Consider the following 23,837-nt stretch of genomic DNA (forward strand, 5'->3'; position numbering starts at 1 on the left):
TTGTTGCTACTATTCTTACAACGTTTATTTAGCATACTTTTGGGATATTCAATAAATTTTATTTTTTAACATATCAATTGCTTTGTTTTCATAATATCTAAATTTTGTTATATTTGACTTAATTTTCAAAGTTTAACCATTTAAAGCTGTTATTTTTTTCCTTAGAATTATATAAGCTGCTGATTGTGTTAACTTAAATGAGTTCTAAAAATGCAGGTAAGTGCACGGAAGTAATTATATTTTTATTGCTTATACACATGTAAAACTATTCCGATATTTCAATTCATATGTAAATTGAGTTTTAGAAGTTATTATATAGAAACTTTTTGTTAAGGATCCGCTCAGAAAATAAATAGAATACACATCAATTATAATTTGGATCAGTAATATACGTACATTTCGCAAAAGGACACCTATTGACATAGTTATTCATGAAACTGAGTGATGCTGTTTCGAGAACCTGGCCAAATGCCGATCCACCTGGCTAATACCTTTTGGCATGCCGCACGCATGCGCAGCGCAGTTCCTTCGCCACCGGTCGCCGAGCACGTCCACATCATCCAGATCCGGCGGAAAACGTGAGCACATACACACGGACAGGCATACCAAGGGGTGTGGGAAAACTGAGGTGGGTGGGGTGCTCGGGGAGGGGGTGGCGCGGTGGCATTGGCGTTTCATTCATTAATACACGCACACTGGCGCACTGGTAAACGGGAAAGAAGGCTGGAAAGTTGCATGCTTAGCCACCACCAACACCAGCGACTTCCAGTCAAGGGGATTGAAGTGGTGTCCGTGTGTGCTGCCTCTGTGTGCGTATGCGTGCGCACTCGTCGCGCCTCCACATCACTTGCCTGTGTGTTGGTGTTGCCGCTGGGATGTGATGTTGCTGCCGTGCTGCTGCTGCTTATACTGCTGCTGCGGCTGCTGCTGCTGCTGCTTCTGCTGCCCCCAGTTACTGCAGGCTGAGCTCGGTCCATTTGAGTAGTCACTCATTCGCTCGCCGCCCGCTCGCTGGTTCAGCTGCGCGTCCACGCCGTCTGTCCTTATATACATATATGTATATTACCGATATATATAATATCCATACACATATATCCCAGTTTGGATAATTTTCTCGCTGTGCCTACAAGTGTTAAATAATATATATAAATATATAAAAATATCTGTGTGCATTAGAAATAAGTCAAGAATTCTAGCAAGCAAATTGCCCAAGTGCCATAAACGCAATCGCATAATACCCGTTAACGGGCTCATTAGGAAAACCTTTTCCGGCAAAAACACAAAACTCGCTCGGCCGCAACACACATTTAAGTTTATTTATTTTAAAACCATCGACTTAAAGCAAAAATGTGCTAGCAGTTAAGGCGACAATTTAGTTTGATTCTCTCGGTGAACGGAGCTTTCCTATTGGGATTTATCGACGGTGGCCCAACTGCAAGAATACCAGCGGCAAAACGGATAGCTGCCAGAGGTGAGATGACTCATTGCCCTTCGAAGGAACCCTTCTGACACCATTAAACATTAGTAACAATAAAACGCGGCAACTGTGAACAAGTGAAATCCAATGCGAATTGTTGTAGGCGACATTTGGAATAGAAAACACATGTATGTATGCTGGGCAAACAAAGAACTTGGAATCGTTGTCGTCGTCATCGCCATCGAGGGCATGTCACCCAGTCGTCTGTAATATGACGCCCACAACGACGGCAATGCCGTCGGCGGAGGTTACTTCGGGCTACGTTCTGCGTCCTCCCCCGAAATCGGGGACCAAGAATCCGAAATAATTGTTTAGCCACAATAACAATAAAACGAAATAATATAGTGCCGAAAAAAAGAGGAACCCATAAACTGAAACGCCCCACTGCCAAATGCAAATTTGCAGGGCCCAAAACGAAAACAACCGAAAGACTCTCTATAATTATGAAAAGGGAAAAGGGAAAAGCAGCAAATCGAATTGCACTTAAAAGTGTCCCCTCGCAGACTCCAAATCCATGCTGGATTCCAATCCCAGACGCTGTGGTCATCAGCCCCGGGTTTTCTACAGAATCCCCCGCAGTATCCATAAAACGAAAGCGAACGATTCTTGTTTTGTTTTCTTAATGACCGTCTCCGGGAATCGGTGGAGTTAGAGGTCTTTCATTAAGCTGAATTTGTAAACTATATTTGAGATTTAAAAAAAATCCTTTTTTTTTTAGATATTTAGATAATTTGAGTAGTCAATTGGTGTTACCAGGCTCTTGCATAGATATTGTTATAATTTCTTGAAGTTTGCCTAGCTCTCTCAATCAGTGTATTCTTTTAAAAATTAACACAAATTCGCATAACATTATTTTAAAGTCGAACCATGTAGGTTCGATCCGATTTTATAAGACTTTAGGTGCTAGAAAAAAAACTCTTCTTTTTCACTATAACCCTTTCATTTGGAGAAAACATTAAAATATCATTGCCTTGTTACAGTTTTCCCTTTATATTGTCAAGAAAAGGAAAGTTGGGTATACAAACTTCCTTTCAAAACATGTCTAGCCAATGGACAACTCTGTCACAGCGAAATGGCAAGAGCAAACCCAAGTAGGAGTAGCCCAGGGGTCCACATTACTGACCAGACTTCAGACGGGTCTTCGAAATGACCAACGAGAGTTGTATGCGTTTCAAGTTGAATGTAGAATATGCAAATTGCTCATAACTAATTTGCATTTATGACAAAAATAATAACTAATAATCTGGTCGAAAGGGGGGGGGGGGTGGTTTTGTTGTTGAAACCGAGACGCAGTTGCTATATGCTATATGGAAATGGAGTTGGCGATGGAAATGGATACGGATACGGGGACCTGGCGACAATGACACACGAGAGATATGCGAGAAATTTACTATAATACTTCCAGGAAGGCAAAAAATAAGTATGTAGAGAGTGCCGACCAAAGGGCGCAAAGCACGGCGAGCAAACAAAACAGCATTCGGCTCGGACATTGGACATTGGTTGTAGTCGCTGGCCAACAGAAATGACCATGACGGGTCGCCAGCACCAGGTCCAGCTCCTCGGTTCCTCGGTTCCTCAACTCCTCCACTTCACTTCACTCCGAAAGGTGTCGCGCGCCAAGCAAATTAGCGGGTGTGTCCAATTCGACAACGAGCCTTGGGACTCAGTAGGATGTTGGTCCTCCTAACAACTCACATGCTTACTTAAACACTCGAAAAAATACACACGGAAAATTTATGGCAATTTTAGTTCAAAGGGACACTTTAAATATATTTTATAATATCCTATCAAATTCGACTCCAAAATATTAAAATAATCAGCTACATAGATGGTAGATATAGTTAGTAGGAAGCTAAAGTTGTATAAATTTTTATATTATCGTTTTCCGGCGGCTTAAATCATTCAAATTCTAGAGCATTTTCTGAGTCCACTTACAAAAGAAAAAAGAATTGTAACAAATTTAAAATCCATAAAAAGATCTATTTCATTTAATGAAGGGTACAGTTTGCATCATGTCCTGTTAAATTGTTTATCTATAAAATGATATCAGTAACCACAGAAGCCGCCAGGCTTAGGGACTCAAATTTCAACAAAGTGTCAAGCATTTTCGCTGAGTGCACACCTAGGTCACACATATGTGCCGGTGTCTTCAATGTCATGTCCCCTTGTCACGTGAAATCAAATCATGCATCACAATTTCACGCTCAATCGCCAATGTAATTGAGCCGCACAGCCGTCCCCGTTCCTTTAAGTATTTAACAATCCCAGGTTGTCGTCCAACTGCCGCCACTATGTCTGCCACAAATCCAATTGGTTGCCCCAGCTCTGCCATGAATCCGGGATCGTTGCTGGGTTTTCCGGTCGCCCAGCTTCCGTAAAAACAAAATCGAAGGGGTGGCATCCATGCGTGAATTGCAGCTGGAGCAACAGTTAAGCAATTTTCACACCCAAAATGTATACGTATTTATATAGAGGGATCTGCTGAAATATTTTTCTAATTTCTACAACTATTGGTTAATGGCATAATTTATGCGAGAACACGAACTCCTAGCACTGTGGCACATACCTTACTCTGTGTTTTCGGTTTGGTCCTGGCCACATGTCCTGTGTCCATTGTTTGGATCACGTTCCCGCGCCGATATCGAATCGGTTCGATCTCGGAGGCAACTTTGTTTCCAAGTGAACAGCGTTGTCGAATAACTGAGATCCTGGCTTGCATCCATTGTGCTCATCTTAGTCCTTGCCATCTCGCTATCGGATAACAGAGCCCGCATTTCGTCTTCATGTATCCGAATCCTTGGCGCTTCAAACTTGTAAGTTTTTTTATGCTCTTCCCGCAAGAAAGGGTTCGGGAATTTTTATTTTTGTGCCGAAATTATGGGAATCTCCGTGTCCAATGTGCACGACGGGCATGTGTGCATATTATGCCATCATCGAACGTCTTGAGATACGCATCTAGATCTGTGGGCATGTAGGTTTGCACAAGTTGAGGGTTGATCGGAGGAAGCCCCTAGGCTTAGAGCATAGAGCATGTTGCAACTCACACTATTATCTTTCTTGGAATACAGTTTTTCTTATTATTTTGAATATTTCAATGAACTATATGCTAGTGATTCACTGGGGTCCATTATCTGCGGCGAGAGGGACTACAAGTGAAAAGAATATTTAAAATTTTTGCACGTTGAGCCCAGATAGTGGAAGATGTTGCAGTTGCAGCAGCAGCAGAAGCGCAGCAACAACACTGCGCCGCTGCAGCTGAGGGCAAAAATTGTGCTGCGCGTGCAAGAAATTGTAAACGTCATTTGCGATTAGCTCATCGACGCCAGCCAAACAATATAAACAAATAAAAAACAAAGACAACTGAAAAGAGCCAAAATATTGTAAGACATGAGCCACTGGCAGCTGACAAGAAAAGCATTATCGCCAGCGACAACAAATCGGCAACACGTGCCACCGAGCCGGCTGACAAGTGGCCAAAAGATACTCATACTATTCGTGATCGATCAATGAATGAATCGCGTAAAGTCCAAAATGCGATACGATGACAGCGAATTATGACAAATTTGCCTTTAACCTCTTTTATTTCGGATCTGATTCAAGTAAATTTTATATCTGAATAATAATATTTGCTTTGGACATATTTTGATTGCTTTTACAGTAGCAAATCTTTGAGATTATAAAATCCAAAATGGTTAAGAACTAAAGATACTTCAGTCGTTTATCGTCGTTTACCCCTTATTTCTTTATATGTATATTTAATTTAATGGTACCCTTAAATTCGAATGACCAAATCTGGCTAACAATGGGTTAATGTCGTGCTGATCAGACCCTGCTTATGCACAGTAATATCTGATTCAGGGGTCAAATGTGGGCTTGGATAACATTTATTATAACTGGCGTCGCCCTCCGATTCAACTGAGCTCAGCAGAAGTTGCGAAGAAAGTAAAGTCGCTGCGATTCGGGTGAAATGCAACACTTTTTGCTAACGCCGCACAAGTCATGGTCGCATGCTGGCTACTGTTTGTTTATTTTCACCCAGCATGTGACATTGTCCGCGGCGAAGGCGACATTGGAACCTCCACTCCACTCCACTCTGATCAGCTCCGCACTGCTCTAGAGCTCCGGCTCGAGCTCTCCGATCGAAAGCCATCATCTACGGCGGAGCGGCCAGAACACAGAAACCAGCGAGACCGCTGCAAAAAGCTGAGCGGATCGGTCGCTGGGCAGCGGCGTCGCCGTCGACGGTTGGAGCGTTTTAGTTGCGGTCAGCTTAGTGTTGGATCAAGTCGCACTGCACCCAGTGACCAAGTCGTCGTCGTCGTTGTATCGTCTTTGTTTTTTTTCACCGCCCATTGTCGCGCGCGGTTTATGTGGCATAATTTACGATTCCGCGGACCCTTGCAACTTCATCTTGGCCAGCGAATCCCTCAAGCGATGCAGCCTGCACTCCCGGCAGACCGCTTATGAGATGGATCCAAAAAGTAATCATTACCCAAAAGGAATTAAACAGTGCTGCACTTGAAGAAATTTTCAAAAGTTTTTTTTTTTGCCAAATATATATTGCCAAAGGACTAAGTAGTGCCTAAATCCATTATTATTTTGTTCTAAGTAGCAAACTAAATTAGTTTCACGATAATTAAATATTTTTATAAAAAATATTTGTTTGATATAGAAATTATAAAGTATCTTTTGGAAGTGATAATTTGTCACTTAAACTATAGAATGACTTTGGGAAAGTATTAAATCTTTTTTTTAAAACTCTATGTCAAGTTTAATTTTACTAAATTTTTTGGTTCAACATTTTTAAACATTTTTTTTTATTGTGTGCTGCAGCTGCACTGTGTTTGTTTTTACTGTGTCTCGGGATTCTTGTTTTTTGACTTTGTTGTTTTTTCCATTTTTTTTTTGAAATTTTTTTTGTTTGCATACGGTAGCCACCAAAAATGATTTGTTTTGTCTGCCCAGGCTGCAGGAGGATGAGGGAGACAGGAGACGTAGTTGTTGGGGCAAACTGCCTTTGTTTTGTGGCGACGTGCATTTGGAATCGGAATTGCAACATATCGAATTTCAATTTCAGTTGTAGAGATTTTGAAAATATGGAAAGTTTTAAAAATTCTTAAGTACCAGCCAAGCAACAAGGAACTCGAAATCATTCTAAAATTTAAAGAACAGATATTTAAAATGAAAAGACTTAATAAATTAAAAATATTACTATATTTTGTTCAGGTATAACGATTATTTAAATTAGAACAAAAATAACATGAAACTGCAACAGAATACAAGAATTTTCTTTTGTTACCATCCTTCAAATCATAAATCATTGCATGATTTTAAGACTTAAAATGCTGTTGCCATTACAATTTTATTTGTTTGTCACATTTAATTAGTTTCGTTAAGTACATATTTATAGATCCCGATTTAGATAAAGGAAATAATTCTCGTTTACGTTTTTATGGAGGCAGTAAAATGTTTAGCATTTCAAAGGGTAATATCAAATGTTAACGACTTGCTTAGAAATGAAGTGAATAAAAATGGCGTCCATGTAAAGGAAGAAGCCCCTCTCTCACTCTGTCTCTATCTCACCCACACAAAGAGCAGCAGGCACCAATACAACCGGAAGTGACAATACTGACATTGAATTTTGACAAGCGGAAGTGCCCAATGTGCGCATGTAGGTGCGCACAGGAGATGTATACAAAATGTTAAAAAAGAAAAAAAAAATAAGAAAAGGAGAACGCTTAAAACTCAAATGCCAGAAATGTTCGCTAATGGTGTGTTACAACCCACACACAGACACCTCACACACACACACACACACACTCTTGCAGAGAGAAACACCCACACAAGCATCGAAAACAAAATGAAACTCAAATAACAATTATTAAGGCGTTGCCAGACAGGCACACACAATACAAACACAACACAAACACAACAATTATGTGCCACTGTGTGTGTGGGCGGAGCGGTGGCGCGATACAAACTCAAACTGAAATACAAACACAAGCGTAAACATACGTATTACGCACGCACTCACACCAATGCCAGTTCCAGTTTCCAGGCCAAGTCAGCCAATGAGAAAATGTTGTTGCCAGGCTGTTTGCCTGTGCGTGTGGCTGTGTGTTTGTGTGTAATGCTCGCCGCTCTTCTTCTTCCGCTCTCGCTTGCGCGCACTGTTGTTGTTTGCCGCAGAGGGTGGTTGTTTTTGGTGCGCTTGTGTGTGTGTGTGTGTGTTTGTGTAAGTTGTGGAACCCGTTTTCCGCTCCCCCCATTCTCCTGCTCATCTCGGTCTGTTACACTGAACAACAGCATTTGAAACAGCCACCAAAGCAGCACAGCCGTATTGAAATGGTCGGTGAATGAACCATGCACAGTGTCGATGGTTTTTTATAATATAAGTTTTAAAGTTGTTATTTCTATAGCTATAAAGGCTTTGTTCTTAGTAGCACAAAGTTTTTTTTATTGTCTAAAACGATCTGCCCTTCTGTTGCAAGACTACCATCATTGTCGGAGTTAAAAACATTATTATTATTGTTATTCTCTAATTGTAATATTTTGTCAAAGTTTTACTGTAAAAAGCGCCTTAGCTTTATGAGCTTCAAATGACTATCGATATTTCGTATACGACTAGTTGAACAAAAATGTAATGAGTTTATTTTTAACATTTTTTTTACATAAACATTACATAAGCTTAATAAATAAATTTCGACCTTGAGTTAAATGTAGTAAAACAAACAAAAGGTGGATCCGGTACTAGATCCTGAAGAGGTTTTTAAAAGAAATATTGTGTTTCAACAAAAGTAACCTAATATACTTCCTACCTTACCAAAGAGACTCCATACTTTTTCTTGATTTTAAAATTTCTAAAAAAAGATATGCTAAAAGTACCCATTTAAAATGCTGCCTCACGATCAAGATAAGAAGCAAATGCTAAGTGGTGGCTTTATTTATTTATTTATTTATGAGATCCCCAACAGAATAATGTTTTACCAAATGACAATCACCTTCCGCTCAAGTGTCAGCGACCTTTGGGCATATCTATTTTCGTGCCATGTTCGACAGCACATGCACCACTGTGCTCCGCTTCTAATGTCTCTAAAATGCTACCTGGGGAATGGGACTCGATCTGGAATTGGGAAAGGGACTGAGACACCATTTTCTTGCGCTCTTAATGTTGTATTGCTGGTTCCACCATGCCAGTGTATGTGTGTGTGTGTCTTTGTTTGGCAGTGTGAGTGCCGTGGGCTTTGGATTGTTTCCTGTGCGCTCGTTTGTCGTATTTCTGGTCTCGTCTAGGATTTGATGCTTTTTAAATTCTTTTGTCTCGTACATTTTTTGTTGATGAATGTTCTGTGTGTGTTGCACGTTGGGGGCTTGCCTTTTCTCAGGGGGTGTTTGTTCTGCTTCCTCTTCTTGCTCCTCAGCATCGGTGAGTGTTTATCTTGGGTGTTAGTGTGGGTGCCGTCCTGCGTGTGTGTGTGTTTGACTTCTAGTGAGGAAATCCGCTTAATGCTGTAATTTTGCTGCGCTGTACAAACGAACACGTCAACTTTGATAGTGTAACCATTTTTAAGCAAAGCAAATGTGGAGATTCATTCAACTCGTTATGCTAATATGAGCCAGAAATAACCCTTTTAACACTTTATTCTGGAAAATAGTGCCACTATAAAATTGATTTACCTTGTATTATATTATTTCGTAAACGAAATGTTCGATAATGATAAGAATATGGTTCTTGTTCTTTGTTCTTCAAAAAGAAAATATATTTTACTATTAATTTATTTGTTATCAAAAGATTAATGTATAAATGATTATCATAAAAAAAAAAGATGTAAGATAGCTGAATCTTCTTGAGCACTTTATTATCGCCTGACCACAATATTTTTACCAAAGAGATTAATTTAATTAGTCATAAGCAGTTTATCATTCGAAAAGATACGCTTCATAAAGTCACTTAAACCGTAGATGAAAACACAGAAATCTCCCTATTTCAACACTATTTTTGGGGAAACCAACTAATTACCCGGACTTACCCGGTCTTTAGCACCTATATTTATTTTGGAGACTCTATTTTGGGGGAGGAAGACTCTTTTCCTTCCGCCAATCATCCCTCGAAAATTATTTCTTCAACTATTTTTAGTCGGAAACACAAACGTTAGCCTTGATATTAAAGTGAAAAGTGTCGTAAATTTCAAGGTGAAATAAAAAGTAATTGTATACTTATATGCAATCTGAATATATTAGTGCTTATGTATTTTCCAAGTAGAGACATTCGAAATGCTCCATTTCACTTAACATTTGCATTCAAAAGATGTTTTTAAAAACAATTCAATTAATTGTAAACTATAGTTTTTGCTTACATAAAACGATTCCACAATGGAATGTTAATGCCTTGTCGGTATATATGTACATATATTTCATATATGTATATGTAGTCGCGTTTGTGTATACCCATAGGTATCTAATGAAACGTGATTTTCTCTAAAACGTGACTTTGTATTGATTTTTCTCCAACCATACTTTTGTTTCATTTTACACCAGAGCGTAAGACTCAACCACAGTGTTTTTTTTTGTAGTTGTAGTTGCCGCTGCTGTTGTTGTTGTTCTTTTTTTATTGCCGCCGTTTTTTTGTTTTTGCAGTTTTTATTGCAGCGGAAAATTGGTATCGTCAACTGCTAAATGAATACGCAGTAGATTGGCTTCCGAACCATTTCGATATGATTTTATTACTGTCATTAATAACGAAATGTTGGAATTGCGATTCTGAGAAGCTTATAAGCGACGGAAGCAACAGATTTTTTGTGCAAATATTATTTGTTTAATAATATTATAAACTAAAATTTGATTTATTTAGTTAAGGTGATGTTGAAATCCACTCTCTGTTGATTTTACATTCCTTCAATTTATTTATATACAAATGTATGAAATATTTGCATTACTATTTTTGTAATAGTTAAAAAATCTTCAAAATTAACATAAATTTTTTTGAAGATCGTGAAATAGATATATTTTTAACCATTTACTAGTAATCTTACCCCTTTCGCCTGGAATATTTCTTATGTTAATTTGCTCGCAACTTGTCACCCGAATTCCCTTCGCTCCACCTGGTGGGCTTATGGGTGTAACGTGTTTACACTTTGTCCATGTTGGTCTATTTGTTGGAATCACACTCCCCGTGGCTATTTGCTCAGTGTCCACCATCAGCGATGGTAGCCGGCTTCCAGGTTCGTCCGGATCCATTGTTGTGCCCGCTGCTGTTGGTGTTTTGGAGCAAATTCGAAATCAAATTCAAATTTATGGTGAACATCACGTACGGCAATGACAACAATGGATGGCGGTTCGGTTGGAAGTCCAGCTCCGATTTCGATTCTGATACCTTTTCCGATTCCGAGGGGATAGAATGGACTGGACTCGACTGGCTGCACCTTGGAGAGGAAGTGATAATGGAGGTGTTTGGGTATTTACGCTTAGGTGAGGTCGGACATGTGTACAGATAGTCATACCATATGTACATACATGTGTGTGTGTCCAGATTCGGGGCCTCAAATTATGATTATCGATTTGACCCTTGGAAGTTGGTACTGTGCTGCTGTGCAACACATTTTGACTTGTTTGATTTTCCGAGAGCAGGGGAATTGTTGTTGGTTTTCGTATTGTTCTATGGCCTATGGGGGCCCATCGGCCATTTGGCTGAAAGTTTGTATTGTTGATCGATTTTACGTGATATTTCCGAGATTTTCCGTATTTATAGCTTGGCTGCTCCTGGTACACATTTCGCTGCTGCCGTATTTGTTGCTTGTATACATATATATATATATGTACATACATACAAATTTTTTTTTATTCCATTCGAAAGTTTACTTTCGCATTTTGAACGCCTCATCGCTTTGCGTATTTGCCCTGGCTATTTGTACGCCCCCATCCACTTCACTTTTTCCCCCCTCCGAAAGCCCCACATAATTCCAAACTCGAAGCGGCAGCTCTCGTTTATGTTTGTTGAGCAAATACAAATACAAATGCAAATACAAACACGTATAAAATACATGCATAATTATTTTTCGAAAATATAGTGTAATGAAAACAGTGATTATGATGTGCTGGTTGATTATTATTACGATTATGGCTTCGGTCGGACGGATCGATTTGGCTGCCATTTATTTGCTTTCACTTCGCTGCTCCCCAATTTGTTTGCCCTGGTTGTGTTTTATTTCTGATTTACGGTTAAGTTCATGCAAAATAATTTGCCCGATTAATGTTAAATAAAGTGTATATTGGGTTGCACAACTTCCATTTACAAACAAAAGCACTAAGTTCCCATTGGCTGTTTAAACTGGCATTTGCAACTGATGCACGACTATTGGGATTATTATTTATGCTGTTGATTTTTTTTTTCATTTTAAGCATTTTAAAAACTGCATTCATTTAATTTGTGGAAATAGCTCGTTTTTTGTAGTGATTTAAGGGAATACATACAAATAACAATTTATTTAATAAAAGAATTTCGCAAAGATTTTGTTGGAATATTTGAAGACAGAACTATTTCATTGATTTAATTTATTTTACCGCTTCATTACCCATAAAATTACTTCCCTCTTAAATTGTATTACATTTTATTAAATTTCATAAATAATATAAATTATACTTTTCAATCTTGAAAAATGGTTTAAGCTTTAAATGGTTTATACTTAAATCTCTTGGCTAATAACTTTTGATGCTCAAGCGACAGTAGACGATTATTTCTCCGAATTTGTGGATCGCGCTCGCAATCTTTGCTTAATTCCGTGCTCATAAACCATTATGCTAATCAATAGGCCGTTCTTTGCATAATTTAGGGCGCCATAAAAGGGCCAATTGCCAACTTAACGGGGCCAAAAACAACGACAACTGTGCGCAATTAGCGGATTTGGGCGACCAAAAACAAAGCCAATGCTTTGTTGCCTCTTTTCTCAGATTTTGGCTGGTAGTGTTGTTGTTGTTGTTGCTGCGACCGTCGTTACTTGTTATTGCAGGCAATTAAAAACGCACGCCCAACACCCTCGAAACACCCCAAACACACACAGCAGCACACACAACCAAACACCCCTCGGATTGCATAAACTTTTGTTTGATAATGTTAAAGTGCCGCGCAAACAAATCAAAAAGCATATTGAAATTGGGTTAATGTACGGATACGGAGGCAACCAGTCCGGATGCGAGTCCGTATCCACATCCACATCCGCATCCAGTTGGTATGGTATGGTACGGTCTGTCCTGGTCTGGTGGTGTCCTTAGCCGCTGTTTGCTTTACGGGTTTTAATCCGAAAATTAAGCGCGAGCTGAGCATTAAAATTTGCGACCCATTCCGGAGGGAGGTTGCCCCTTCAACGGCGCGACGCCGACTGTTGTTTCAAGATAAAAACTTCATGTGCGTTGGAAAAACACACGGGAAAAGAGCGAAGGACCGCAAGTGTGGGGGGTGGGTGGGTGCAAAAGTGCACAGAGAAAAAAGAAAAGGGGTTCTGCGAGGAAAATAATTTAAGTATATAGTACGGCGATAGTACGGTTAGGTAAATGCAAAGGTTTATTTTAAATTATGGAATAATAAATTGAGATTTTTTGAAAAATCATATACCTTTACAAAACACAATTGAACAATGAGATATTTTTCTGTTATACTTGCTGTATAGTTCAATAAGTTTATTCAAACGACTGAACCTTTCGATGAAAATAAAATTAATAAAATGATTTTCATGCACGGATTCGAATGAAATGTTCAGCTATCCTAGCTATTTTCTTTAGATTCAACCAGATATATTTTTTTCAACACACAATTCTTCGAGTGCTGAAACATTTTGGCAGGAACAGGAGCAGAGCTCTTATCGTTGTGGCCCCGGCATATGTTACGCACATTTACAGCGTATGGCGATTTTCCGCTTTCCACGGCCACGGCCACAGCTTCCCACCTGATAGGACAGCTCGGCAATGTGTGGGAATCGCAGTGAGGTGCCGGTAGGAGTGGCAGGTAAGCCTGGCCGCCTCGCAAGTTTCTCACACTTCCAGGACATGTGCTGCTTTTTTGGCCGTTTTTCCCCGACTGGTTATCAATTGGCCGATTGGAAATTCCCCGATGGCGATGCGCTAGCGTGAGAACATGAGCTGCGAGCATCGGGTTTTTAGCATATCCATACCTGTGGCTCGTCCTGATGGGAAGCGAGAAGCAGCAGGATCGGATGTAGGATGCAGGATATAGGGTATAGGCGCTGTTGCGCCTCACCCGCAACACCCACATTAGCATCGGACCAGCGTCCAGTGTCCTGTTAATTGCTTTATGGACTCTCCACTTTCCGCTGCGTGGGAATCTTTGCTCATCCTACCTGTTTCCATGCCACACCAACCCATTCCCACAGCATTGTCCTCCTTATGTGAAACTCTCTAGTTCAAGTTCAGTGTGAATATTTGTGTTGACTTTATTTTTAAACTTTTGGCCATTTGTTTTCAGTTTGCTGTTTGCCTGTAACCAGATTAAGGTCAAGTTGCTTGGATGGGCTGGGATTCGGCTTGAGATCCGGTTCATTGAGTTGCCATTCGAGGCATGAGTCGCATTTTTATACGCTTTCCGGGAAAAGATCGTTAAAGTTTGAGTTTCATTGTCGTGAAAGGGGAACTTTTTTAGCCCTAGGGTTTATAAATATAATTGAAAAAAAATTTGAAATGACAATTTATTTAACATTTTTTTAATTTTCTGTAAAATATTAATCCTAAAGATGTGCACATTTTACGATGATTTCATACTATCTAGCATGTTTTGATTACATCTTTGTTTCCTATATCCAGAATTGAGATTATTGAAACAAACGCTGATATATCAATGGCATATTCCCGTATTTATGGCTATATGAAATGCTGTAATGTTCAAATGGAATAATGGCTTATATCCTGAATAATTTTGACCCACTTACGGCTCGTAAACTATCCTATTAAATGGATTTGCCGGCATATGATATCCAACCCTCTGGCTGACTCCTGTCCGCATATTGTACGCTAGTCGAGTCAAATATGGCAATCGCGGCCTAAATGGGAACGCCTCAGTTTTCCCCTATTTCCCCTGGAATTTCCACTTCGCCAACGGAGAAAGGGAAGCAACCTCACTTCAGACGTGCATGTTGGCACATTTGCGTTGCGGATTAGCGCGGAATACTCTTTAGGATTATGATCGTTGGGCAAATCTGTTGCTCCTGCGAATGCGTAACGGATGTCGACAATTCCCTCAATCTCTGACTTTTGACAAATGTTTCATTTCTTGCTGCTAAATGGATGCAAAGTACTATCAATACAAAGGAAACACTTTATTGGAGTTTTGGCTTTGATTTATTTTTTAATTTTTTATCATAAATTAGCTAAGCTCTAGTTATTCCAATATACATTTAGTTGAAGTATAAAATTTGAGGTATATATTGCATTATATGGCCATAAAAGACGTCGGATTAACTTGCATATCTAACATTTTTGTGGGCAAATTAGCGGCAAAACTAAAAACATTTAAGATACGTGACCTAAGTCAATAAACTTGTATTTACGTGCGAATTCCAGCCATTCGGTACATTTAGGTAAATGGCCAATTTCTTTGAGAGTGACAGAAAAAGTGACTCGATGGAAAATAAAGCAGCAGGAGTTCCAATGGCTTAGATTTTGCCAAAACTGCGCCAAAATCACGTTCGAAAACTATCAATGGCAGGATTCCGGCTGTGGGTCATCCTCATCCTGGCTGTGGATGTGTGTGAGTGTGGTGCATATAAATTTCGCCACCTCCTAAACTCTCGTTTTGTTTGGCAGTGTGCGTGGGACATCATTTGGGTATTATGTGCTCGCACAGACACCAGAATATTTGTGTGTGTGTCTGTGTGCATATAGATATAAGTGAAACTCCTGCGGTCGGCAAAAGTCAACCTGTTGAATGCAGGAGTCACTTGGAGTGAGATGGCAGCTATTTTCGTCTCGCCATTCGGCAAAAATGATCTGAGCAAATTAGTAACATTGCGAAAAGTCAATTGCCCCGGGTAAACAGGTAAAAATCCAGTGCAGCCAATGGCAGGTTGTTTTCTCAGGATCAGGTAACAGATCCTTTTCGGGATCAGTTGGGAAACTGTTAAAAGTGCTTGTGCCGCTGGAAAGCGGCTCAGTTGCAAACAGGTGATTGCAGGGATATGAGCAAGTGCTGAGAAGGTGCTCGCAACAGTCTCAAAGCAGGATCTATAAAAAAGGATATCTTTAAAATGACTAACCATCGGCGAGTGCGCAAGGATTGCTATGAGAGCAGATTGCATGGTCGGTTGTGGTTTTTGGCAACGAAATATATCAACGTTCATTTTTTTTAGTTTGTTACCAACTTTCTCCTCTGTTACTAAAAATGCTTTTTGGTTATTTCGATTTTTGCAGATATAGCCAAAACGTGTGCCATGAAGGAGAAAAGCAAAAATGCGGCACGCACGCGACGTGAAAAGGAAAACACGGAATTCTGTGAATTGGCCAAATTACTGCCGCTGCCGGCGGCGATTACTTCGCAACTGGACAAGGCCTCCGTCATCCGGCTGACCACGTCGTATTTGAAAATGCGCCAAGTCTTTCCCGATGGTAAGTTCAATCGGAAAATCGTCCTGCGGAAAAACTCACTTGATTGGCGCTCAATTTGTCGCCGCTCTTGGCTTTTCATCTCGTGTGAAATGCGCCTTGTGGCTACACGGCAAATGATGCGGAATCTTTGACAGCCACGCGACCGACACGCTCATTATAATCCAAGCTCGTCATATCCTCGCAGCAGGACATGCTCCTTTGTTTTCACTTTAACTCCAATGTACTTGCAATGATTTCATTTCATTCCATTTTACGCTGCCAGTTTTCAAGTTTAAGCGGCTATGTTTGTTTAAAGCATATGTTGGCGAGAATCGGCCAGGGAAATAACAGGGAAATAGCACTCAACAAATGGGCAGACAATAAACAGCAGGATGAAGTGGGCGGCTGGTTGGGGTTGGCGAAAACACAATGGCGGCTGCTTGGTTGTTTCACTCAAAGAGCAGCGAGAGCCGCACTGGAAAACCGAACTCGAACATCTCCCCCCCCCCCCCCCCCACACACACACACACACACACACATTTCCCGAACTTTTCCCCACCGACCATGTGAGCGTGCGCCACTGAGATTTTCTGCTGACAAAGAGGGTTGCTCGAGAAGTGAGTGGGTGGGTGGTTCGTTGGTCGGTCGGTTGGTTGGGCGTTTGACGCTCCCATTGTTGCCGCACCGTTTTGTGCTTTTCTTTTCAGCCTTTATTGAAATAATTATTTTAATAATAGGCAACAAACAACGAGATCCGGACGGGCCAAGGAAGTGCCAGTGGTATTATGTACAACACAATATATGTTGTATATATGGTGCGAAGTCGATGAAAGTCGGGGGGGGTGGGCCAGTGGGTGGAATGGTGGGCTGTGAATGGGCCACCTACGGCGCTCGATGACTTTAATTGGGAATAATATTTAGACGTCAGCAGTGGCAAGTAGGGCGTGTGCTGCCACTGCCACTGCTGCTGGTGGGAATTTTGCGAATTAAGATACTTCGAGCGGATGACAAACAATTAATTCAGGACATTGGGGCGGATAAGACAATAGAAACGGGAGCTTGACATAATACTAAATCCAAGTCCAATCAAACGGAGACAATAGAAAGGACAGCTTAAATATAAAACTATATAAAAATCATTTAAAACGGAATACAATTTGATTGTATTAAGTAGCAAGAACTTTTTAGATTTCATTTTTAAAGACAATAAAACATGTTTCATAAATCTAAATCTTATTTTGTAGGTCTTGGCGAAGCCTGGGGCTCATCGCCTGCCATGCAACGCGGCGCCACCATCAAGGAGCTGGGCTCCCATCTGCTGCAGACGCTGGACGGATTCATCTTCGTGGTGGCTCCGGATGGCAAAATCATGTACATCTCGGAAACGGCCTCCGTGCATTTGGGCCTCAGTCAGGTGAGTGTCGGTGAATGGATCTCTTGTCCTGATTTATGCGCATAATTTGCCGGGCCACCTGAATTTGCCTTTTTGTATCCTGGCCACCACTTGCATTTGCAAGTCAATGGGCTTGAATGGTGCAGGTCACCCAAGTGCTGTGGCTTCAGTAAAGACGATTCATTTGCATTTGCCCACTAATTGGCACTCAGTGCTGGTGGAGCAAATTAACATAGCTCCACTTATATGATCAGCATAAAGAAATTAACTTTACATCAGTATAGGATATATTTTATATAAATTTAATATTTAATGGTTTATTTATCTCTTTTTTTTAACCAGGTTGAGCTGACGGGCAACTCGATATTCGAGTACATACACAACTACGATCAGGACGAGATGAATGCCATTTTGTCGCTGCATCCGCACATCAACCAGCATCCAGTGAGTAGAGCATCCGTGTTTCCACAGAGTCCTTTGAAACATTTGAAAATGTTTGCGCTCTCTTTCTTTCTCTCTCCATCTCTCTCTCTCTCTCTCACTGCCATGCATCCATCCTACTCTGACTTGTACTCACGCCACAGGCCGCCTTTCTCAACTCCCTACAGCTCGCCCAGACGCACACGCCCATCGGCAGTCCCAATGGCGTCCAGCATCCATCCGCCTACGACCACGATCGCGGATCGCACACCATCGAGATCGAGAAGACCTTCTTCCTGCGCATGAAGTGCGTCCTGGCCAAAAGGAACGCGGGCCTCACCACCTCCGGATTTAAGGTAAAGAATTTTATACATACCATTCCTTTAAATGGATTGATTGCTTATCCTTGTATTACTTGATGATTTTAGGTGATACACTGCTCCGGCTATCTGAAGGCTCGCATCTATCCCGATCGCGGGGATGGACAGGGCAGCCTCATCCAGAATCTCGGCCTGGTGGCCGTCGGTCACTCGCTGCCTTCATCCGCCATCACGGAAATCAAGCTGCACCAGAATATGTTCATGTTCCGGGCCAAGCTGGACATGAAGCTCATCTTCTTCGATGCACGGTAAGTGTAATTCAAATTTCCATTTAATTAGGGCACAAATAGATGAATAGTTCGTTGTCTGCATATTTTCTATCACTTTGTATTGAAATCCACTCGAGAAATTCCTATAAATCTTACAACATCGATTTATTGGATGTTTAAATATCCTTAATGTTTAATATCCTTAAATATCATAATGTAATTCTAAGACCAATTTTTATCCGTGTAGCCTGGTGCTTTCACAGCATAATTTTTCTCACTGCACTTAAAAAATTCTCGAAAGTATCCTTTGCCTGTTTGCCGTATATTCGACACTAGGCAAATATTTAAACGGGCCGCAGAATTCGTTTTTTACACCACGATAAAAAGTACCAGCAGACGCCCCCAAAAAGATAATGTTTTCAAAGTGGCGGAAAACAAAAAAAATAATCGAGTAGGGAAAAGGAAATGTAAGCAAGACGGTGGCGACATGACAAAAGGAAAAACAAATCATTTCCCTCTTGAGCTTGATTTTCCTTTGTCCCTGTGCGTGTGTGTGAGTGTGTGAGTGAGTGCTGAGGGGGAAAGGGGACGCTGTGTAAGTGCCTGCCGGGCCAAAAAACCAGCCCACTTTGTCTGACATTATTGTCACTCAATTACCCTCATGATGCCACACAGCATATTGCCATCCTATTCTGGCGCCCTCGCACTTTCGCAGCAAACAACCCCAAAGTGCTGAGCGGGAAATCAGCCCCTTTTTCGCCGCTTCTTTTTTTTTTGTTTTCCTGCATAATTGAATTGGAGTCGGCAAAAGTAAACCAACCGAATAAAACACGCCAGCGACAAAGGCAACACCAATGACCATTCATTCACTGTTTAAATAAGCCAGCGAAACTTTTGCCCTCGACCTCGAAACTTATCCCCATTCTCATGCTCATCCTTTTGCCTGTTTATTTGCTTACAGCGTATCGCAGCTAACAGGATACGAGCCGCAGGACCTCATCGAGAAGACCCTGTATCAGTATATCCACGCCGCGGACATCATGGCCATGCGCTGCTCTCATCAAATCCGTAAGTACACTCATCCCAATACACTGCCATAATAATTTCCATAAAACATCATTCTCATCGAGTTTGTTTCTTCTCTCCCTATCAATAGTGCTGTACAAAGGACAAGTGACCACCAAGTACTACCGCTTCCTCACCAAAGGCGGCGGCTGGGTGTGGGTGCAGTCGTACGCGACACTGGTGCACAATTCGCGATCCTCGCGAGAAGTGTTCATCGTGAGCGTGAACTATGTGCTGAGCGAACGAGAGGTGAAAGACTTGGTGCTGAACGAGATTCAGACGGGCGTTGTGAAGCGGGAGCCCATATCGCCGGCGGCTCAAGCGGCACAGGCAGCTCAAGCGGCCCAAGCGGCCCAAGCGGCACAGGCGGCACAGGCGGCACATGTGGCTCAAGCGGTGCAGGCCCAGGTGGTGGTGGTGCCCCAGCAGTCGGTGGTGGTGCAGCCGCAGTGCGCCGGAGCAACGGGTCAGCCGGTGGGTCCGGGTACGCCAGTTAGTCTGGCCCTCAGTGCAAGTCCCAAGCTGGATCCGTATTTCGAGCCAGAGCTGCCGCTGCAGCCGGCCGTAACGCCCGTGCCCCCAACGAATAATAGTAGTAGTAGTAGCAACAATAACAACGGCGTGTGGCACCACCATCATGTGCAACAGCAGCAGCAGTCCGGCAGCATGGATCACGATAGCCTGAGTTACACGCAGCTTTATCCGCCCTTGAACGACCTGGTGGTGAGCTCGAGCAGCAGTGTGGGCGGTGGCACCGCCTCAAGTGCGGGCGGTGGATCCAGTGCGTCGGCCTCGTCCTCCGGCGTTTACTCCACGGAGATGCAGTATCCGGACACGACCACCGGCAACCTGTACTACAATAACAACAATCACTATTACTATGACTACGATGCGACGGTGGATGTGGCCACCTCGATGATACGCCCATTCTCGGCCAATTCGAATAGCTGCTCGAGCAGTTCGGAGAGCGAAAGGCAGCTGTCCACCGGAAATGCCTCGATTGTGAACGAAACATCGCCCTCACAGACGACCTACAGCGATCTGAGTCACAACTTCGAGCTGAGCTACTTCTCCGACAACAGTTCGCAACAGCATCAGCATCAGCAGCAGCAGCAGCATCTGATGGAGCAGCAGCATCTGCAATACCAATACGCCACCTGGTGATCCTAAAAATGTAAATAACCAAATGTTGGACGATGAGCCTTGACTGCTACTGTACTGTTGTTTATAAAACGTCGACTGCCCCCACCCCACCATCCGTTGCAATGTTATATACACCTCTGAGTTCTCAGTTCGAAATTGTAATATGTGGCTGAGCCACACACCATCTGAATTTCAGGACCTCCTCTATGCCTCTATTTTATTTATTTAACACCCCCACCATGCATTACCCAATGCAATGCGTTCGCGTTAATTGTGCAGTGTAAAGTTACAAAGAAATTGATACAAAATGCTAAGAAATTAAGAATGCGGAATGATCGTTGTTAACAAATGCAAAAGCAAATACAAATTCTAATAATAAATAGTTGTAAGGCCTAACTGTAAACTGTTCATACAAACTAACTTAAATTAATTGCACATACTTATACTTATAACTATATAGTAAAGCGCATACACTTGGCCCCCATAATCATGCATACACATCGGATCTACGAATATACATATGTATATGCAATAATGTGTAAATAGTGCAGGGTCCGCTCCACTATGCAGTTAACGAATATGATCTTCATAAGTCAAGTAAATAATTGTAAATGTAAAATCTATTATTATCGAGAATTTTTCTAATTTGAATAAACAAATTATTACGTGGGTGAACAATAAAAAAAGAGCGAGAGTTCGATTTTTTCAAATAAGCGCCGCTGGAAGCCTCTAGAGTTATTATTTAATTTAGTAATCTTGGTTTACAAATAAAATGTTATTTTCAAAAACTAGCACCTTTATCTATTTCCATTATCTTTGTTTTAAAATTATCTATTTATATGCTTTTATATATTTCACAATTTAGCGTTTTAATCAAATTTTGTATGGATTGAAAAATGCAGCTTTGACGCAATAGCCGATTTTAAAATATTTCGTTGCATATTTTTAGGTAACATACTAAACTACACATATATTTAGTTCCTTAATCTGCCACCAGCTTACATTCTACGTATACGTATTGTAACGTATACGTATAAAAGTGGTGCGACATCTAGTGGTTTTGAACAAAACTTGATGTACTTTACAAAATGTATAATACATATTCTACAGAATTTCACCACTGTGTTGAAATATATTTTGATTCAATTGCCATAGGCACCCTGTGTCGACGGTTATTTAAATTAGATTAGAAAACTAAAACCAATTAGCTTTTTACAAATTAAAAAAGAAGCTTTTCTAAATTTATTATAAAATAAAATAGTATTGAATTTTTTTGCTTGATGGATTTTACTAATTTATTTCCATTGCTAGTTTCTTTTTCTGTATGTCTTGACCTCAATTTTAATTAATCATTCACCTATAATGCTGCATATTTTTCCACCATTCAATCCTACTGAAATCAAATTAGAAAACCCTGGATGCTTCAAATGCCACATATTCCTAATACAGAATGCTTGCTTTTGGCCATGGATGCTGCTGCTGGTGCAGCATAAACATGTAAAGCCGAGCCGAACCAAACCCTTCTGGCCAAGTTGCTGGCCTGGGATGAAATAGTTGGCCCATTTGTGTGGGACGGTTGGTTCAGTATAGAGACCATTGATTTATTGCCTGCCATTTTGTGTGAGCCAACAGAGTAGGCATCCCTTTTTTGCTGGCAAGTGCTATCTGCAGATAAGCCTGACCTCTTTTGGGCCAGGCTAATTGGCGTTTTTCAATCGCCAGGGCACTTGCACTTTGTGTTTCAGCTGGCAGGCCCTTGGCTAATTTATTTCTTGAAGCATTTTGAAAAGTTTACGCCTCGCCAGCACATAGACCGCAAATTATTTAATTGCCATCTGGCCATGCCCTCTGAAAAGGGCGAATGCCTTTGCGGCTCAAGGACTTTTCTCCGATGCAATAATTTAAGTGCAAGCAGACCGCAACTTTCTGGCTGAAGGACGCAGACTCACAGGACACAGAGCACTGGACTCAGGACTCTCTACTTCGGACCCAACTAAAAGAAAGAGAAATAGAGTGAGAGAGAGAAGGGGGGGAATGGCCCGAAGGCAAAGAAGTCATATTAAAAATGAACAAAAGTAAAAGGCTAAAAACGGACGTGGGAGTAACTACCAACTCCGACTCCAATTCTACTGCTCCAATGCCCCAGAGCATACCATCTTGCAGCTTTTGGCCTTGCCCCAAAACCCGGAATGCACTTTAATAATGAAAGTTGCGACCGTTTTTGGGGAACATCGGACGCATTTCAGAATGCAAACCTAATTTCGGGTTTTTAAAAACACAAGTACCCTGCCGCCGCAGCAAAGTATTTCAATTTGAAATTCGTAACGAGCTTACGTGCCAGCTGGTTAGTTGGTTAGCTGGCCAGCTTGGTCAGATCTTGCACTTTTGTTCTGGCCGCCGGAAAAGGACTCTCCAGTGGCGACCAGGTCGCATTTCGAATTAATGCAAGCCCGAAAGTGTGTGCCACTGGCATACTGAAATTAAATGAAATGCGAGCTCGGTGCCAGAGATGCAGGATGAAATCCAATGGTGCTGGCATAATCCTTTCAAAATATATTCATGGTAGAGCCGGCGAATGACGTCTAAAGTTATAATGAAATCAATTTAATATTAGAGTTATTCAGAATATCAAAAAAGGCTGTTGTATGGCAGAGTAAAAGTTCGAATAAATTTAGCATACGTAAATAAATAAAAATAATTTCTTTGAAATGAAATAACTTATATAAAGAAATTAACACATATATATATTTTGCTAAAATCCTGAATAAATAATAATATTACCAATCTAATACCAATTGCTTAATTTTAATCCTGGATACCTAATGGCATCTCTTCATTCTTATTGTTCATTCTCATTTTCTTTTTGACCCAATTTCGGAGCTCTTGGCCCCAAATCCTTTGTCTTTCAAGCTCACCGGGAATCCTTTGTGCTGCAGGACACTTCGTTTCGCCTGCTCATCTCTAACTGAGTAATAACCAGGAGTAGTGGGTCATAGTCGTCCGGATTACCTGCTTAAGACTCATTGCGGTTGTGCGAAAGGGAAGCTGTGCTGTAACTGCTCTAAATTTTTAATACGTGTGTGCAGGTGCAGCTGCAGATTGGGACAGGATATGGGATATGGCATGGAATAAACTCCATGTGCTGGCCAAGATTCGGAGGTGTC

General features: G+C 41.2%; 1 protein-coding gene and 1 long non-coding RNA gene across 5 annotated transcripts; one reads left to right on the forward strand and one right to left on the reverse strand.

Moving 5' to 3' along the window:
- Window positions 1-45: 45 nt before the first annotated feature.
- lncRNA:CR46530 (long non-coding RNA:CR46530) lies at window positions 46-904 on the reverse strand. The gene has a single exon (NR_190039.1). It is a non-coding gene; the product is annotated as a long non-coding RNA:CR46530 (long non-coding RNA).
- Window positions 905-982: 78 nt separating this feature from the next.
- Window positions 983-21,352, forward strand: sim (single-minded). Of its 4 annotated transcripts, none has more exons than NM_001275599.1 (8): window positions 983-1,471; window positions 15,890-16,084; window positions 17,308-17,477; window positions 17,799-17,900; window positions 18,041-18,232; window positions 18,305-18,504; window positions 19,427-19,533; window positions 19,622-21,352. In NM_001275599.1, exons 2-8 carry the CDS (start codon window positions 15,910-15,912, stop codon window positions 20,692-20,694), a joined length of 2,019 nt encoding a protein of 672 aa, NP_001262528.1. In that variant the 5' UTR covers window positions 983-1,471; window positions 15,890-15,909; the 3' UTR covers window positions 20,695-21,352. The 4 variants fall into 4 exon arrangements, with proteins under 4 accessions (NP_001262528.1, NP_731771.3, NP_001262527.1 ...); NM_169495.4 differs by having other exon boundaries at window positions 18,065-18,232; NM_001275598.2 differs by lacking the exon at window positions 983-1,471 and adding an exon at window positions 5,750-5,958 and having other exon boundaries at window positions 18,065-18,232.
- Window positions 21,353-23,837: the final 2,485 nt, after the last annotated feature.

This window comes from Drosophila melanogaster, chromosome 3R (genome assembly GCF_000001215.4).
Source record: "Drosophila melanogaster chromosome 3R".
In the NCBI taxonomy this organism is placed as follows: Eukaryota; Metazoa; Arthropoda; class Insecta; order Diptera; family Drosophilidae; genus Drosophila; species Drosophila melanogaster.